Here is a 19,875-nt window from a genome sequence, read left to right on the forward strand (position 1 = left end):
CAGAGACAGCTCACTGTCGAACCATCCTCTTTCTCATGGCCACCTTGGCACTCTGCAAAAAAGCTCTAGGATGCTCTACAAAGACTTGATACCGAGTAGCTCGGTAACTCTGCAGTGCGAACCAAAGCAATGGATGATCAAACAATTAGCTTCAAAGCGGACTGTTGACCCAAACTAAAATGCTAATGTAGATGCACCCTGAGAGATCCAGTGAAGAGTCTGACCTGCTTTGCAGAGGATTTTACATGCATACAGGGAAATGTGAAAGAAATTCCAAGGCAGTTTTTGATTAAATGAATAGATGGTTTTCAGTCTTTCAGAAGGCCATGCTTCTCACTTAATCACAGTTTGATAATTTCATCAAGCAAGTATTGCTGGTAGAGGAAACTGAACTGTGATATTGTGATATTATTTAAGTGGTGTAAAATAGTACTAGAGCTTATGTACACTAGGTAGGAATATTAAGAGATGGTATTTAGAGTATGTAAAGGGACAAAATTACTCCCTTGCGGTCTCTTAAGAAAGAAGGCATATGAGACATTAATTATGTCTGTACTCAACCAACCAAATGTTAGTTCACTTATACTGCCGGCAAAAATGTTTTTTAAATGTTAAAATCTGTTACTAAATCACTATGATGTGTTCAGCAGAGCAGATACAACTGTGAAAGACAATAGATTAGTGCAAAGGAAACAGTTCAAAATACAGTTACAAAATTGATCTTCCATGAATGGTACTTCATAGTAATGTCTTGTGACGTTTGGACCATGAAACAAAAATGAGCAATTGCATCATGCAAAATGCCAGGCATTGTAATGCTGATCAAAACACTTTATGGAATTGCTACATGGAGGTGGGTCCCTTGGGAGCGAACACTGGCACTGAGTATCGATGAGCAGTGCTGACACATGAAGGATACCAGCACATTAATGGCAAAACATCAGACTAGTCAACTGACATTTTACCCTTTGGTTATTTTCATGCTTATAGTGGATTCCTAGGGAAACGTTATTACCAAATATACAAAAACTGAATCATGAAAAATAAAAGTTAGCTACAGATTAATTCTGTTAATAGAAGCTTAATAGTTGTATCTTGGAAATCTTACGACTAGTTTTTCTGAAGTTCTTTATAAGTTACCTGTTTCTTTCAGTTATACTTCAGCTTTGAATTATACTGCATTTTGTTTATACGTTTTTAACATGTACTGTAACAAAGAGATCTTCAGTCTTACTCAGGCTTTTCAAATCCACATTTTGTATCTAATATCACTTATCACTAAATTGATAACACAATTTTCTATTTTTTCTGTTAAAATTAGAAATAATTAGCCTGCTGTTAATGATTCAAAAGTTAATGCTAGTGTCTACATTTGCTTTGTTTTAAAGTTTGCCTGGAATAAAAGATTTATTCTGGTTTTAGCCAAGTTACCTAAAGAAATGAAGTATACATGATCTTCCTCTCTGTCTGTCAGTCTTTTCCTAATGACTTTTGAACAAGCTGATGAATTTCAGCAGGCTTTGGCAATGGCCCGTGGGTCTCAAAGGCACTAAGTTTACACCCCACGCAGCCCTTGGGTTTTAAGTCCTTAAACCATTGCTTGTTTTCCCAACAGGAGCCATTTGGTCTCTTCAGTTCAGCAGCCAGTCAGTTAGCTCCCTAACACCAGCAACATGTATTGTGTCTGGACAACAGACGGGATAAAAATGGGGTATGCGAGAATTTGGGACATTATTGTGAGGTGACATACGGCAGCATTCGAGGCATTGCCATATTGCTGGGATTATGGCACAGAGCTGCAGGGATTGCAGCGCGGGGAAGGGAGGTAACCCCTAAACTAAAAAAGGAGCAGGCAGAAGTGTTGAAAATTAACTACAAGGTGCAAAGCTATAGGAAAGCAAGCTGGAATAAATGTGTTGCTCGTAGAGCTACTTGTTTATCTGTAAAGCTGGTCACCTGCATTCAAACACTATGTTATCTGCAATGAGTATCATTTATACTCTTTAATACAGCTAATTTTTTGGCATCTTGCTCAGAAAACAGGTTGTCTCTTTTATGTAATCTTCTCTGGTGGGTGGGTGCAGGGATCTCAGCTGCCTTTCCCAGCGCCTGCATTCATCCTCCTTTACAGCGATTCTCTAATGAAAGACATCTGTTGTGCAACGTCCGTCATCTACACTTTGGTAAATGCGCTTAAGAATATATTTTGGTGCTCAAAACTATTTGGTATCCTTTGGTTGTATCTTCATCTCATCTGTGTTTTGGGCTAACTCTCTACAAGTGGTGTGGGCAGAATCAATACAAAACATTTCAAGGTCAGGTACCACACTGATCCTGTTAGGCGTGTTATGTCACTTGCCTCATGCTCTTCATGATGTCAAAAGCTCCGTTTTGCTTACTAAAAAAAATACTGGCAGTACTACACACAATCAAGATGGGCTTTAGAAATATTACCCTTGTTGGTAGTTTTATTTGTGAAAAGAAAATCTGAAAAACCGTGTGCTGAGAGGAATAGTTTAGTTATTTATTAGTGAGTTAAATGACACAGGAGATGATAATGCTAAAAGCTGTTAAGCTGTGCTTTCTACATTCACAGTAGCTCACATATGTTCACTATTTTTATAGATTCAGCAAATGAGGCAGAATGGTTAAGTGACCTGCATACAGCCAGCCAGCTGCGATAACAGTTCAGGGGCCTGGGCATCACTACTGAATTCACTGGTCGTTGCAAACCCAATGATAAAATTGTCCTTGCACTCCCTCTCTTTCCCACCAAATAATGCCACTTTAGAATAAATCTCGAAAGTGATGAAAACCTGGCATGATTAAGGAGATATTCAGAACTCTGTAGTGTTTGTAAAGTGCTTTTTTGATTTGCAAATTTTTCTCGGGATCACATTTGTGGAAGTGTATGGGTGGAAACCAAATGCATCTTTGACATTTCTCTTATGCATTGTTGTCAATCAAATGGCACATTAAATTATTTTCCTCCTTGTAAGAAAAAGGAATTAAATCACTATTTGAAGCTTTCTTGGGGAATCAAAAAAATGAAAAAATATTCAGAGGTGTATCGATGTTGAACATAAATACAATTCTGCTATTTCTATAATGATTTTTTGACTCTGATTAAAATATTTTTGAAACTCACCACTCTTTTTAAAGCAGCAAAGACATATGACTGCTTCTTTTCCTTCCAAAGGATTTCCTGCTGCAGATTTTCACTGTATTTCGGATACTAATACGACCAGAGATGTTTCCAAAAGACTGGACAGTGATGCGTTTGGTTGCAAACAAGTAAGGCATTTTTAATGTTAATAAAAAGTACGGGTAGTATGCAAAGATCATGGTATAAATAAATAAAGTTATATGATGTATGTAATAAAAATCCAAAATATCTTTTATAATGCTGGCTGCAGTTTTCCATTTTTGAATTTAAGATTTAAAATCTCTGGACTTATTTTACATGACATTCATAATATAATCTGCACGTCTTTCTATTCTGAATTTCAGTAAGCACATATAACTGGAATCTCAAAAACACTTTTACAGAATGAAGATGCTAAGCATCAACAGCTTTGTTTTCCAAGTAGCAAATGACAAGTCTCAACAGAACTTCATTTCAAATCTGCTTGTTGAAATGCTGAGTTGGTAAAGATCTATTTGCTCTCAAGAAGAAATTATCTGCTGTAATATCATTAACGATGTTTTTGCATGTTTGTTAATTTAGTGCTTGTCAGGAAAATCACAAATTAAAAATTGCAAATCAGGAAATGAGGTACCTCACAGGCAACAGTAACGTAGGGCTCTAAGCATTGTCGAGTGATACTTCGAGATGTAACCTGCCTTTGAGCTATTCTTTCTCTGCTTAGGCCTTATTTTTAGAGAAACAGGTTCCCAGCATTTCTGAGAAGTCATTACAACGGGTCTGAAACTACTGAATTTTATTTCACCTCTATCACCAGCTATCCTTTTTTGTAGGCTTAGCTTTAGATCAGCTAAGCCAGCTGAACAGTCAACACAATTATACAAACACCAATGTCGGCAGAGGAGGGGGGTTGTGTTGGGCAGACCTAGGATCTAGGTCTAGGATCCTAAATCCCGAATTTAGGATTGACTTAAACTTTCATGGTACGTATTGCAATGCCTGATGGAAATTGGTTTTTAGTCTGCATTGTGCCTGCTGGCTCCAAGGAGAATTTAAATTCATGGTGCTGTCCAGACTACTAGTAACAATATTATCGTTACAATTAAATTTGGCAAAACTTGTGTTCATGATGTATATTTGTGGGGGGTGTGTGTGGGTATGCAAGCATCATAGTATTTGTTCAAAGTTTGTCATGACTTGAAAAAAATAACATTTTTTGCTCATTTTTATTACATCAGTGTTGCTAATGTTGCCAAATTTGAATTACAGCCAAAAAAAAAAAAAGATCAAAGAATAGATATGATCATTTGTTTCTGTGTATGATATTAAAGAAGATACGGCTGATACCAGCCTGCATCTGTTAATCATGCTTAAGAAATAAATTGAGAAACACAGGAAAGAGGGAAAAAACACAGGAACTTTTAGACTAAATATATGATCTAAGAAATTGTTATATATTCCAGAAACAGCTGGCTTGGCAGATGGCTTTGCAACAGCTGACATGTACAAAACTAAGATTTAGGAACGACCTTGGCACGTGTTTCTCAGGCTGGTGGTGTTTAGATATGCTAACAATGATGATACTAAGTTTTGCAAAAGGAATATTTACTTGCACCAGTATTTTAGTTAGCATCACACATCTCCTTTTATTAATCCATGTCATGTTGTTTCTGACCGTCTAGGAGGTGACTTTATGTCCAGTTCTGTCAGGCAAAGGAGATAGGCAGAAGTTGACTATAACTTGCTGGTGGGAATTGGCCATGAGAAGCCAATCAGATCGGTTAATTGAACCCGATAACACACATTTGCATAAGCATTACTGCCAGCAAATGGGATATAAACACATCTTTACCAATTCGGCATTCAATAATTGCTTTGCTAGGCGTACATTCCTTTGTGGAGGAAATGCTGGTTTGCTATGAAACAGGGGGTTGGCCAGGTGTACTTAAAAGTGTGGTGTGAACTGAAGACTCATCATTCCTATGTTATATATCTGTGGCTTAGTTTCTGTTCCTTTTTGAGGCAGCAGAAAAGAAAATCCACTTCTGTTCTCTCCTCAGCTGCAGAGCACTAGTTCTTTTCCGGAGCTGTTTCTGAATGGGAGCTGCTTCTTTTCATTTGTGTCCCCCACTGCCATCGCAGTGGCTGCCTTCCTTCGGCTTCCCCGGGGTGTTGAAAAGCACAGAGCCACAGAGTAGTACCTTCGCTAGAATTGTCCCAACCCAAAATCTGTAGGTGCAAAGGGAGGAGCCTAGAGGCAGGATGAGAAATTAGGGCACTGCCTGCACCACCGACAGAAGCAGTTGTGAGCCATTCTCCCTGACCTTCACTTGATGAGCCAGAGTGCTTCCAATGATCTGACACTCTTCAGGATTGAAGGCAAAACTTCTTGAACTCTTTATTCCTCCGTTCACGTCTAAAACGAAGAACTAGAAGGTCTAGCCCATCTTTTTAAGAGCATAATCAAGTAATCCATTAACAGTCTGGATCTTTTCTAACTCCTGCTTCCCAGGAATAAAATGACTCTCATGTTTCCTGTGTCAGACGGCCACCTTCCCCGCTGTCTGGGCTTCAGCCCGAGAAATGGCAGCTAATCTGAAGGCAGCGTGTGTCTGGGGAGCTTCACCCATCACTGCAGTCACATCGCCAGCAGCGCTGTCTTTTCCCTCCCCTGTCCCTAGAGTGATATAAAAATTCAAGCTGGTATTTACAGACAGGTATTCCCCTGTCTGAGCCTAGGGAAGAAATGAGTCCTAGCAAGGATATAATCAGGTAATAAGCCTTTCCTGAGGGGAAAAATAATTTCATTTTTTCTCTTATTTATATATGCAGAACTTCAATTACCTGAAAGATTTTTAGGTCTTAAAATGCCATAATTCTTACAATATGTAATATTTATATATAAAAATATTGCTGCCCCCGGCTTCTAGATTTTTTTCTTTCTTGTTGCAGTGTTTTCAACAATTATGTAGCATCTGATAAGTGGATACTGTCTGGGATAAAAAAGCCCCAGAAGATACTGTGAGCTCAAGGAGACAAATCTGTAACTATCCAGAAATTAAGATACTTCACGATGAGGCATGCATGATCTATAGTTCTGAATGTCCGGATGCCCAACATGAAAAAGTATTAATGGCTAGCATTATAAAACTACCAAGTGACTTCCAAAATTTGAGAAATAAAGTAACATTTTAAAAGGCAGACTTAGCACTAAAGCAGAGAAATAGATCTTTTTTGAATTGTGTTCTGTGATGGAAGGAGAAGACCATGTAAAAAAATCCTTAATGTTTATTGCATCTAAGGGATAGACTTACTTTCTACATCAACTAGGTAGTAAGCTAGCTTGCTGGCCCTCTAAGCAAAGGTTCTATTTGTAACTGCAAATGAACACCATATAATATAGAAAGATGTCTGAATCAGTTGCCTAGCGCCAGAGAGGAATCCAAAATTCTATAATAAAATATGTCAGACAAAAATTGAAGCTTCTGGATAACACCTTCATAAAGTCTCTGTCAACTGAAAATCACTGTGTAATGGTCACTGGCTTAAGTTACCCTAAGGTTTGGAAAAGAATCACTTATCTAATGCTTTAATTGGCTGGCATCTTTTGAGACCATTTAACAGACTCAGCTGAACTCCAGGTATGTCATGTTTCATTAACAATTGAGGAGGCTTTTGGAGAGCAAAGTGAGTTTCCATTACTTGCTGAGCAAAGGTTTGATATTTAAAACATACTATGCCTATGTATTATTGAACAATGAACTAACTTTCCACTGCTTTTGGTATGCAAGAAGCTTTAATTTTAAAGGTCTCTGTATGATTAACTATGTATATCCTTTCAGCATTTTGTTGAATGGGAGAGATGCTAGATCATCCAATTCTCAATTTGAATTTTATAAGCATACAAAATGGATGTGTGAATATTGTTATTTATAGTAAAATAATTGATCTGTAAAGTAAGATTTACTATAGTGTGTTGCTTATACTAAAATCCCAGATGTATCTACCGACAGTTGGGCATAGGGACTTTAAGCAGAGAATCCTTTTGGTTATCTAATTCAGTACTGACTGAAAGACATTATTATTATTATTGTTGTTTAAAATGTAACTCAAATGGAACACACAGTAAAGGAAGACATCAAATTAGCATTAGTTTCATCATTATGGCTGCTTTGAAGAATCCTGTTAGCTCCCATGGTGTGGGAGTCTGAGACTCCTACAATGAACAAAAATTCTTGCTTTTATGTAATACGCAGTGTTGCTAACAACATTCTTGCTTTTATGTAATACAAAATGTTGCTAACAACTGAACCTCACATTCAGTCTGTCACAAAAAGCATATATATACATGGGTATAGATATGAATAAGTTTATATACATATAACAATAGATATATACACATATATGTGACTAGGTTCATTTCATTTATTTATGAAATATGAAAGAAACTTTTTTTTTTCTTCAAACACCTCTGTGCTTGGAAAGATTTCACTCTGAAATAGCAAAGGATGAAATGAGAAGCTAGTGTTACACGTTTGTCCCATATCAGAATGGAAAAGAAAGCTTTCATTTTCTATTGTTGGCTGCCCAGGCAAAAACCAGGTTCCCAGAGCACGGCCCAGGCAGCAAACCAGTTGTTGAACTTCTGGGGGTTGTTTTGGATTTTTCAAACAGGTTATTGCAGAAAGGTTTTCTGTGAAAATTTGATGGAAAAGCCACTCTGTCAAAAATGGCCTGACCGGACCTTGGGTTAGCATTCTGTATATGAGCTCAGAATAATTTAGTAGATAAAAGCAGAGGTTCTTCTGTAAAGTCAGTGGTTGCGAACAAATTTGTGGCAGGTGGTAAGAGGAAGAAAAGCAAGTCTTGTCACAAACTCAATGTTTTCTAGTTTGATATTCAAATGGATGTAAAATAAATGTTGTTGTTGTTTTGAAATCGTTGGCTGGGAAGCAACTTGGAATGTGAGTATTGTACCAGATCAGGCAGCTGTCCATCTGTCCTCTGGCTGCTGTCTCTGCTTTGTGCATTTTTGCTTTTTTTTATAGAACCTACATTATTTGTAGGAAAAGAGGAAAGAGAACCCCCAACCTCAGCAATGTTTTCTGTCCTACCTGATTTTAGTTTGTTGTGGATTCAGAATAACAGGTTGTGGATTAAAAAAATGGCTTCATCTTTCCATGTTCAGTCTGATGTTTTGAGGTTTTTTATCTACAACATATACTCTCTCACTCTACAGACCCACATTTTATCAACAAATCCGTATCGTATCTTTGGCTTAACAAATAAATCAAACCTGAGCTATGTTGCCTATAGCAAGAAATACCTGCATTGCAGTTATTGTGTTATCTCAGGAAAATTCTGGAAAAAGTGTTCTAAAAATTGCATTTAATCACCTTCTCCTAAGAATTTAAGCAGATCTTTCTCTTCAGTTTCACCTGCCATGGAAGGAATGTGGCAAGAAAGGAATTGTCTCAGACATAAATAGAACAATGTAATGTAAGCTTGGCAATATGGTTGCAGTTCTTGAGATCTTGTGGAATTTTCTCTTGCGTACAATTTTTCAGAGATTTATTACTTTGGCCTTAGGTTGAAATTTTACATAGCAATAGTTCTGATGAACTGATCCTTTCTATCAGAACATCTTCCTGAAATATGTGAACTATTTCCATTTTGTGAAACATATGGGCTGTAAATTCAATCATGCACAATAACAAGAATGACAGGACTCTCTTTCTTACCCATGCCTTGATTCTTAGCTTTGCTTATATTACACTTTGTTAACGTGACACTTTGTCTTCCATGCTGCAACAGGGAGTGCTGTACATACACTGTAACTCCCCGTTAGTGAAAAAGTGTGGTAAACTGTACAGATGAGTGCTAAACACGGAACACTACTTAGATAGAAAAACTACAATATAATTGTTGAGAAAATAGTATGTATGAAAATTATATTTGAGCAATGGAACTAGAACGAATGAAACTTGAGAATCAAGCAGTGTTCTAAAAACAATCTCAGTCTTGGCTGTTACAGGTGTTCAGACACATCAAACCAGAAGGTAAAGTTTGGCAGGGACAGGCATTTTAAAAGTAGAGAAATGGAAGCAAACATTTGAACTACTAATAAGCTAAATGATACATAGCCGTTTGGCATTTATAAACTTGAAATCTGTCAAAAGTGCCAGAAGAAAAAAATAATTTATGTCCTAGGTGGGTTGATTAAGGTGTAATTCTTCAGTGTTGTGAAGATGAAAAATATTATACCCTTAAAATATATGTATTGCTGTTACTATATTTAATAAAACATATTTTGTCTCAGATGCATTGCAAAAATAGTAAAAAACGAAGTCCAAAGTATGGAAAGGGAAACAAATTTTAGCATTGTGACAGCATACAGGTCAAGAACCATGTTCAAAGAAGTACTAGATGTATTAATAGTAGATAGATGGCAATTAAATGAAATGTGTAGATATAACCTTTTTCTCAGAAGGTCTTTAAACAGTTGATTGTTGTAAAATACATGAGTATAACAGCGAAAAGATCATTCTATGTTTATCTTTTTTCCTCCCCCGTAAGCATCCACTACTGACTACTTTCAAAAAGAGTTTAGTGGTTTATATGGATTTTTAGTTTAACTAAATATGTTGATAGACACAAGTGCTGCAGAGGTTAGCTTAAGGGTTGAACCATTGAAATTAATTATATTTAAATAATCTTTAAGGATGTTCTGTTTCTGTAGATTACCAAACATGGTTGCTACAATGAACAAAGCTGTCATTGACCCCTGGTGATAACCACTGCGAAAGGATTTTGGTCGTATATATTTATCTAAGATAGATTAATGTAATTCAGGCAGGTGTCAATGTAGGGCAGTGTATATGACTGTTCGCAACATACAGAATAGAGGTCTTTAGATGCAGATCTTTCTCGCAGAACTCATGCAGTTTTGCATTTATCTGTTGTTATCAAAAAGACTGTCCATAGGGCTGTCAATATTGTATATTGGTAATTACTAGATATTTTATATTTATTATCTGTATGCACGTATTTTCAGTACCAAGAAAGCTGAAAGCGAATTGCCCAACTGTATATATCCGTGCTAGTAGGACAAAGTGTGTGTTAAATCTGGTATCAGCATTATTTGCAGAACAAAAATTTATGGTTTGTCTTTTTGATCAATTATATTCTTCTATGCAGAACATCTGCTTTCAGCACACATTCTTACATCATACCTATTTTTATTTTTTTTTTCTTAATGGGCATGTTTTCTGTCAATAGGTGCTGTTAGTAATCAGATATTTGTATAAGTTTAAAATGTAGTATTTAATGCCACCGTACATGCTACATCTATTTCTTCACTGGAAAATTGTCTGGCTCTGAGTATTAAATATGAATTTCCACTTAATGAAAACTACTGTCTTTTTCATTCTTTTCTTCCCAGTGTGATCATTACTACAGTCTTGTACCTTTCGGATGCCCTTCGTAAAAACTTCTTAAATGAAAACTTTGATTACAAGGTAGAGTAAATGTGTCTAACAGAAGATAGATGCAATAGCTGCTACATCATCCTGTGGCTTGGTTGTTTGTTACTAAACTTAGCTCCAGCATCTAAACAGATAGAACATATACTAAATCAGCAATTTCAAATGCTCAGAGATTAAGTTTTTTCTTAAATACAGGGCTGTCTTAAAAATCAGGAGTGCTGTGGGTTTTTTTAATTTCTTCTTATTTTTCTTTTTGTTATTTCAGCCTCTATGTTAGACTACTTATTCAGGTTTTTTGCATAGCAATTTTTTGGGTTATAGAAACTATTTTATTATTTGTCTGTTATTTTGGAGTTATCGCAGAAAGGAAAATTATTCCATTTTTGAATCGATGCAAATTTATCAAAAATATGGGTTTACATTCTGTAATTTCTCTCAAGACCAATTAACATGCTGCATAAGTAAAATTAGAAAATTATGACACTGCATGATGAATGTAGTTAAAGATGTTAGTAAGGAGCTCATATAGTGAGATATGGCACCTATGATAAACCGTGAATTACGGAATGATGCTTTTAGGATTCACATGAGAAGACCTAGGAATGCATCTGAAAAGACCCATTCCCATGGAAACCTGAATGAATATTCTGCCCAACCAAGAGACATTAGTCCAATTGCTTCATCATAAAAAGTGCAGAATTTCCTTCCTACAGAAGATAGCGAGCTCCGTTGACTTCCAGCAGAGTTGTGGGTGCTTCTCTGAAAATCCAGACTCCTGTTGGAGAGATTGGCAGGAATGCAGATTTAGCTACTTGACATAACTGGGCATGAGGAAGCCTATCCTCTATGAAGTTCCACAAGTGCAGAGGCTAAAGCTGATAAAAGAATTGCCTGTAGACAAGGCATCTATGTTCCTTAAACTTGCTTAGCAATGTTATTACTATCCTGCAGAACTGCAGTGTCTGGAATAGGGCTCCCCCTACACTTCTTTCTTCCTCCTGCCACGGAGCATCTATAATTGGGTTATAGGTAATATATAATATATAATATATTAATGTATTTTAAATTTATCTTTAAATCTTCTAAGTAGAAGATTCAACATCTGATTCATAAAGCATGTGCACAAAACATCTGTGTATTTGCAAGTTGTTAACAAAACCTGGCTTGGGTTTTATCTGGTGAAGCCGACAGCAAGTGAGACTTGCAAATAATATTATAAAGTAGGATGGGCCAGAGAATGACAATTCTGTTATGTGATAGCTTTTGAGGAGTCAGAATGTTTTGGGTTTTGGACTTAAAGGCATAACTTTTTGTAGTCTTCTATTTAAATATACCAAAAAAACGTTTCCAAATTTAGAAGGTAAGGTTTTCTGGTTTGGAGGGATGAAAAAAAATTATCTGCAACTCTGAAACCTTTACATTTAAGAGATGTAAAATATGTAAAATAGATGTATTTCTGCTGAACATTTTGGGGTTGGTGAAAAGTACATTTGGATGCAAAGAAATTTAGTCAAAAACAGTTTGAGTACTTTATTAGTTGAGACTGAAACAAGTGATGTGATTTGAAAATTTGCATCTTGAGTGGCCATAAAATGGTGGTACTGAGAAAATGAAATAACCAAGTGCCATATGCTTATTGTAGATATGGGATTCCTACTTTTTTCTTGCTGTCATTTTTATAAACCAGTTATGTCTGCAACTGGAGATGTTCACACCTTCCAAGAAGAAAAAGGTTTTAGAAAAGTAAGTACTGCTGTCAGCTTCTAGAAAACTGTAATAGATCAAACACTTCTCAAAATGCAAGGCATGGGAGGTTGCAAAAAGGCCTACCAAAAAGATAACGGTAACAGTATTTCCATTGACTAGAACGAGGGTTGGCTCTGGCCCTTTGTATAGGTCTTCAGAGCTGATAGCAGCCTTCGTAGAAGTGCCCAAATTGGTTTAGATATTGGGAGCAAAATAGCCATGTTGTAGCAGTGCCAACACTAATTTCCAGGTCATACATAAGTTGATTCACACTGGTTCAGGTGTTTCTGCCAGGCACTGCACTGTTGTCTGTATGAATTAATTGTATTTCTTTAAGCTAGAGTAAAACTGTTTGTTCTCAGAGAGAGAACTACATCATATTACTGCAAAACATAGCTTTTGCTTCACAGCTCTGTTACTGATGTATAGCATTTAGAAAGAACTGATACTTTTGACAATATTGCAAATAAACCTGGGTTTAGGAACCCGGTTGTAGCTGGGTACAATGGAAACAGCAAAGACTTGGAAGAAATCATCACTTTTTAAAGTATTTTTTTGTGGACTACAAATGAGACATTTCATTTAACAATGTCACATAATGGCATATGAACTTGATTTTCTTAAATGGTTTTTCACTGTTTTGCTCTATTTTTTAATACATTGCAGATATGGTGACATGCGGGTAACAATGGGATGTGAAATCTTCAGCATGTGGCAAAATTTAGGTAAGTAATTAAACACATCATCAGTAGCTCATAAAATGAAAAACAATTATTATTTCTTCACCTATTAAATACACTTACCAGGGATAAAGGAGTTGTTCATAATTAAGTTCACATGAAATCTTGCTTCAAGTTTAGGAAAACCCTAGTCATCTGTAGTTCCCTTCTTTATAGCTAAATTCAACTTTCTAAGCCTTGATACTGTATCTGACCTATCCCTGTTTCTTCAAGGAGAACCTAAAGAACGCCATCAGAGAAAAATAGAAAAGAAAGTACTGCTCTTTTTGGGCAGAATTATGATGCCTGGAAATATACTTATGTTCACAATTTTAGTTCTGTTGCCAAACAGTTTAAGGAACAGACATATATCTTAATTCTGAAGCTCTCTTGAGATGCTGGCTTTGCATCAAATCTTCCCCTAAGTCCTAGTTGCACTAAAATATAAAGGCATAAATGAATCAATGACTGATGTGTAAATGACACGTTGGACAACACGAGAAGAATATATGCTTGGATATAAACTTAGGAACATTTTTATATTTATAAGCAATAACTGTGCAAAGTGTTTGAAAGTATGAGCCTCAGAGAAATGCAATTAAATGCTGTTTGGGAAGAAAAATCAAAACTGAGTAGAAGACTTGGACACTACGTTTGTCATCTTCATATTTCAGTTATTCAATAGTTCACTTCATTAAAGGGCTCATTAAAGACATGAAGACCATCGGTGGTTACTGAGATACTGTAATTCTATAAATCTTTTCCCCAGCAAGTTATGTAGTTGTAAAAAACTGGTCTTTCTGATAAGCCTGTACTAGAAAGAGGAATGTTCAAAATAAGAAATATTTGCTTATTAATATCTTCCTGACGTTTGTTGTGTAGCATATTTTACTTATTTACAGTATTTAGTATTGCTTACTCACTCTAAGGCCTACCTCTGAATTATTTGGATACATGATGGATATTTCTAAACTGGTGTATCAAGGATCCACTCCTGGGTCCCATCTCCTTCCTGCATGCTAGGGTAAGACCTTAGTGTGCATCATCTCCCCACTCACATTGTTTTCTGCTGAAGGGAAACCCAGTATGCAGGCAAGGAGGGAATCACGATGCCTTTCAATAGGGGCGAGTTCTGTGCGGTACAATATGGAATTCATCTGGTAATGTGTCCAATTAAATACTGTAGTCAGGATATTTCATATAATTGGTGTTATGCTAGTCAGCATTTTACAGTTCTCTTAGCAGTAAGAGTCATCATAAGCCTTGATCCTTGTACAGTCACCTTGCTTTCATATGGATATGCATCCCAGCATGTTTCCAGCAGAGGGAATTCTAGATTTCCTTTGCACAAACACAAACACCAAACAGAGCAGCGGTCAGGGGTTAGTGCCCACTGGAATATCCAGAGGTAGGCTGGGATGGAAATGAATTCCCAGCTTGGAAAGTCAGTGCATCGTGATTCATAATCCCCCTATTCTGAAGATATCAGAAGTCTTACACCTGGAGAACTGAAACTAAATGGTCAATCTTTACTGTATGCCATTTCTAGCTTTCCTGACAAGAACTTAATTTTGTAGTTTCTGCTAAGTAGAATATGGTGAGTTAACGGAAGCTGTTTTAGCCCTGATTTTAAAGCGAGTTGTTTTGAGAACAGCTGAGTCACACCTTCCCTTTCCTGCAGTCAAAACATGTACTTCCATTTCTGTACTCACAAAACTAAAGGGAGGTAAAAATCAAAGTACTTACCTCTTTTTGATGAGCATGTAATATCAGACAGTTAACCATTTTGTAAACACAAGAATGTAGAGCTTAGAAACCAAACCATTCCTGTGAAAAATAAATGAAATGCTCAGAGAGGGCTTTGTCTCTGTTCTCCTTCTGGAAGACTAACTTGGGATACAGATAACCTACTGTCACTTCTGAACTCAGTATTGTGTAATAAAATCTGATAAATTATGTTGGCCTTATATTCTTCTATTGTCTACAGCTTTTCTCTGCACTTTTTGGGCTTAAGAAATAGCCCATGCTGTGATGGACATGAGATAAAAAATCTACAGACATTTAGAGTGCTATTTTTTAATTCTTCAGATAGTATTTGGATTGCTTGATAGCTCACAGGACACCCAATTCACATTCAAGTTCATTTTCATTTTAGGGGAACACAAGCTTCACTTTATTCCAGCATTGATTGGCCCCTTCCTGGAAGTGACCTTGATCCCTCAGCCAGACCTGAGGAATGTAATGATTCCCATTTTCCACGACATGATGGACTGGGAGCAAAGGCGGAGCGGCAACTTTAAACAGGTACTGTACGTGAAGCTGTTTATAAAACAGGACTGAAATTCAGGCACTTCAGAGAGTGCTGGTCCCAACCATTAGTGGTTCAGGGTGGAGAAGGTAGCCGCAACATTATACCTGTTGGAGAGGAATTACCAGGGTTTTCCCTTTTTACTCTCTGCAGGGGTAGTAAGATTCTCCGATTAATGCTATCATGTCAGTAATGTAAGATGAGGGATAAAATCCATGGCCTGCTGAAGTGAAGAACAAAGCTTGAGTTGTCTTCAACAAGGTGGATTTTGTTGTGGTGGTTTTTCATCTCTGCTTTACAGCAGTACAGGCAACTGGTTAGATAGGATTCAACTAGCTTCCCTTCCGGTTAGTATGAAAAAAGATCAGATGGTCCTTCTGAGGAATGTTCTTCTGTAAGGATCCAAGTATTCTTGCTGCTCAAACACCTTCTTAACGGGCTAGGAAGGAACGACCAAGTGTGCCATCTGCTCCCACAGCTCCCACTCAGTTCTTTCAGACTGCCTCAAACCATTTCTCATTGCCCTCTTTCCTGCTGCTTCAAACGAAGGAAGGCAGAAGTATGTGAATTACTCCCAGGCAATCATCATGCTTAGGGTGGGAGCTGTATCTGAAACACAAAACAAACTATTAAGAACGGAGGAGGGCATGTGATATAAGTAGGTAGCTTTTCACTATCAATATATAAGCTTATTGTTAAAAATCACCATAGAAGTGTTAACAAACAAGGAGCGAGAAGGAGAAAATCCACTTGTTCTGCTTCTCTGTTTTCAGCTTGGGTTTAAATGTAAATTGTAATAGATTTATTCTCTAATAAAATATCTTGACAACAGCTTAGTTTCTTCCCTAGATTTGTGGTTGCTAATATATTACTGCTAAAAAGGAGGTTTGAAATATTAACACACCGTGTGGCCTCACCTCTATATTTTTTATAATCAATGCACTTAAAAATATGCATTGAAGGAGTCATTAGGCACCAGATATGTTCTTTAAGTTTCTTTGATAGCTAATAGGTAAATCCAGCAATTTGGATTTCTAACCAAATACACTGGCAGGTAAGGAGGGCTGGGAAAGTAAGTCTGAGCCCCCAAGTGTTTTGAACAGTACAGATATTTATAAAAATTAATTTATAAAGAGTGGGGTGCAGCTCAGAAAAGATGATCTTTTTACTGAAGTCTAAGAAAATGGCTTGTGCTTACAGCCCTGCAGTGAGAATTCAGGCAATTTATTTGGGCTGTGTGCTTTTTGTCTGACTCCATAAATAGATAGCTGCCTTAGCAGCAGCAAATGCTACTCAGCCTGTAGTTTTAAAGTCACGTTGCTCAATTTAAATTAGCTCCCTCCCTCAAAAAAAAAAAAAAAAGCCAAAAAAAGAAAACCCCACAAACCTTGGGAGTGATAACAGCTTCAAAGAGATGAAGTGACTTGTCATCAGATTTACATGATTGACCAATAATTCTAAGATATGCATTTAGCAAAGTCCCTTACATAAAAACAAATCTTCCCTCAATTTTCTCTAATCTCATTAAAGGAAAAAGAAGCTGCTTACACCACACTTATATGTTGCAGGTGGAAGCAAAACTGATTGACAAACTGGACAGCCTAATGTCGGAAGGTAAAGGTGACGAAACATACCGAGAGCTCTTCAACAGTATGTGAGTAGTATGTTTATCTTACGTTAATTCCTTGAGTTCAGTTGGTTGTATCAGATGCTAATGTCATTGTAGAGAAGTAATGCTTAAAACAGTTGTGAATCTCGTTTTTTCTTTTTTTTTTTTCCTGAAAATCTGAGGAATAAAACAGTTTATGGTGTTGCATGGCATCGGTAAAGTCTGGCTGTACTTCTTGCATACAGCTGCAATTGGGAAAGGCTAAATCTGTTATATCACAGAACATTCTCCTTCTCTACCTACTAATTTTAAAATCAGAAAAGCGAGAAATGCTTCATAATTGCATAGGGTGCAGGGAGAGCTCAAATGGAGCACTTTGAAAACAAGGCATGAGAATTCAACAAAAAACTGTTTAATAAGTAATTTTCTATTGCCAGAAACTTGTGCTCATCTGTGCAATGTCACTTGTTGATTTCTTGATTGATGTATACAATTTTATTTATTCTGATAAGAATATTTCTTATTTTCTTTTATAAATTAGTTGTTAAGCTTTTAGTGTATTTTAGTAAATGACATATCACTGAAATCTAATAGGAAAAGCTAATAATAATGGTGAAGTCCCTAAGGTTGCCCGTAAGTTTTCCCATTGACTGAAATAAATGATTGTCACAGAGTACAGGTACAAAAAAACTAACTGAACTCTGTCTCTGTTGTTCCTCAGAACTCAGTTCCACCTAAGTGGAAGATTTCACTTATTTCTGGTGTGTTTAGTAGGAAATGAATTGTTCCTCTTCAGGATTCCAAGCTGTGTACTCTTCAGTACTATTAAACACCTGATCTTTTTCTGTTTATATGGCTTCTTAACCATTCCTTCTTCTTTAAGTATTAGTTTTAGCTCTGTTGTCTTTGCTTAAGTAACAACATTCAGATCTCAGTGTCTGTGAACAGCAAACTTATAAAAATCTGTAATTGTACTGAGTTGAAAAAAATAGAGTTCCTAAACGTTTGTCATTTACAGAAGCAAAAGTGGGTAGAGAGATTAGGCAGAATATTATGGAAATGGATGAATAATAGTAAACAACAGTACAGTGTGCTAAAACAGAACTTTCTTGTAATCATTCATGAATTTTTTCATAATCTGAGTAAAGATAATAAAAGGTAAGCTAATTTCAATATTTTAGTAACACAGTATTCTAACTTCAAAATTAAGTCATTAAGGGAAAAGCTCTAATTATAAAATGAAGTCTGAATGCATTCTCATGTGCAAAAACCATCAGGATGTCTGTCACTGAAATAACTTAAAATTCTATAAGCAAGCATATTGGTATGAAATATAGTTCCTAATTTTTTCTACGGTTTTGAGTTAGATTTAAACTGGGGGATGTTAAACAAGATACAGTGAAAGATGGTGAGAGCCTTTTATAAATCTAAATGCTGAAGACATAGTCATAGTAATTTAAATTGCAAAATGTCTCACAGTATCAGTATACTTGTTGTTTCTGTTCTGGTATAACAGAAGTTAAAACTAAACTCTTTGGGAAATTTCAGAGTAACTGCTCAAGTTCACTTCCAGCTTAAGAAAAAACAGTATTTATCATTAGTTTTTTATCTGAGTTTGATTTGACTCCATACATTAACACCTCTTAAGAGGAGAGCTTGCAGAAGATACTAATCTAAAATGGAGGGTGACATAGTGTTCTAGGGTATGTGAAGGAAAATGATTAAAATCAGATGGACGGTTTAGGGAGCTGAATCGAAGGGACAGGGTCAGTTAGCCTATGATTTCTTTCTTTTATTTCTTCCATGGGTAATTTAAACTAAGCAATATTAGAGTGTCTTTAGACAGTGCAAGAACGCAGACTTGTTTAGACTGAAGTGACAGAGATGTGGTATGTACCCAAGGATTGTGAAACAGTAATATAGTTTTGCAGCGAGCAGTGGTTTTGTTGTCTTTAATGAAAGCAAATGTTATAATATTACCTGATCTTTCTGAAGATTCAGCATGGTTGGTTTTGATAGGTACAGTTGGGAGCCAAGGGGATGCACACACCTACTTTGGATACAGTCTAGTAACTGCAGTGGGTGTGACACTTTCAGGTTTTGTCATGCTTTTTGTTTATTTTGTCTGAATCGGAAAATTAATTTAAATCTCTCAACTTCCACATTAACTGCTTTTTTTCCAGAGACAATCACTGCATCTTTCCTTTGAACATCTTCTATTTTCAAGGACAAATTATAAGCATCTCTGGACATATTGAAAATATTATGTGCTTAAAATTCACTGCTTATAATGGAATTATCTTTATCAAATGAAAAGACATAGTGAAAGTAGGGGGAAGATGACTGCTGTTTGATTTGAATCAATGTCTTTCTAGGGACTTGATTGTGACCACTCAGTGATTAGCTCCTTATGTCATTTTAAGAGCTTGCAAAGCATAGAGTAGTGAACATTTTGCTATCATGAGAAATTAGATGTTGTAATTGCTACCCAGTGTAATCGTGGTATGAAAGGTGTCCTGATCTACATTTACACTGTAACACTGCAATTGAATTCCTGAGTTAATTAGCACAGGGAGAGGAATGATGTCACTTTATTAAACAGTTGGTAGTTAGAACAAAATCGTTGGAAGCCAGGGGATATACTCAAGTAGCTCTTTTGTTTTGAATCCGATGGATGCTGCCAGTTTATTTCTTCTGTAGCTGTGTTCCAGTTTGGCCTAACACAAGCCATTTCAGGTTTGGAGGTTAGGCGGCCACATTATCAAAGCACAAAACCTGGGCTAGTGAGCTCCACTGGGGGCCTGACGACGAGGCTTCTCTTTGAAGAAATTGGAGCTGACATTCCAGCTGAGCAGGCATCTAAT

The 19,875-nt window shown here is 36.5% G+C and overlaps 1 protein-coding gene across 7 annotated transcripts in view; it reads left to right on the forward strand.

Moving 5' to 3' along the window:
* DOCK4 (dedicator of cytokinesis 4) overlaps window positions 1–19,875 on the forward strand; it is a 257,283-nt gene that overhangs the window by 193,384 nt on the left and 44,024 nt on the right. For 6 of the 7 annotated variants that reach the window (XM_076330793.1, XM_076330824.1, XM_076330803.1 and 3 more), the window contains 6 exons: window positions 3,200–3,294; window positions 10,587–10,662; window positions 12,272–12,372; window positions 13,042–13,100; window positions 15,250–15,398; window positions 16,971–17,056. In XM_076330793.1, the coding sequence (XP_076186908.1) occupies window positions 3,200–3,294; window positions 10,587–10,662; window positions 12,272–12,372; window positions 13,042–13,100; window positions 15,250–15,398; window positions 16,971–17,056 (566 nt within the window). The remainder of the gene's footprint in view (window positions 1–3,199; window positions 3,295–10,586; window positions 10,663–12,271; window positions 12,373–13,041; window positions 13,101–15,249; window positions 15,399–16,970; window positions 17,057–19,875) is intronic. The other variant, XM_076330814.1, reaches the window with a different exon arrangement.

The sequence above is a fragment of the Aptenodytes patagonicus genome, chromosome 1 (genome assembly GCF_965638725.1).
Source record: "Aptenodytes patagonicus chromosome 1, bAptPat1.pri.cur, whole genome shotgun sequence".
NCBI classification, from domain to species: domain Eukaryota; kingdom Metazoa; phylum Chordata; class Aves; order Sphenisciformes; family Spheniscidae; genus Aptenodytes; species Aptenodytes patagonicus.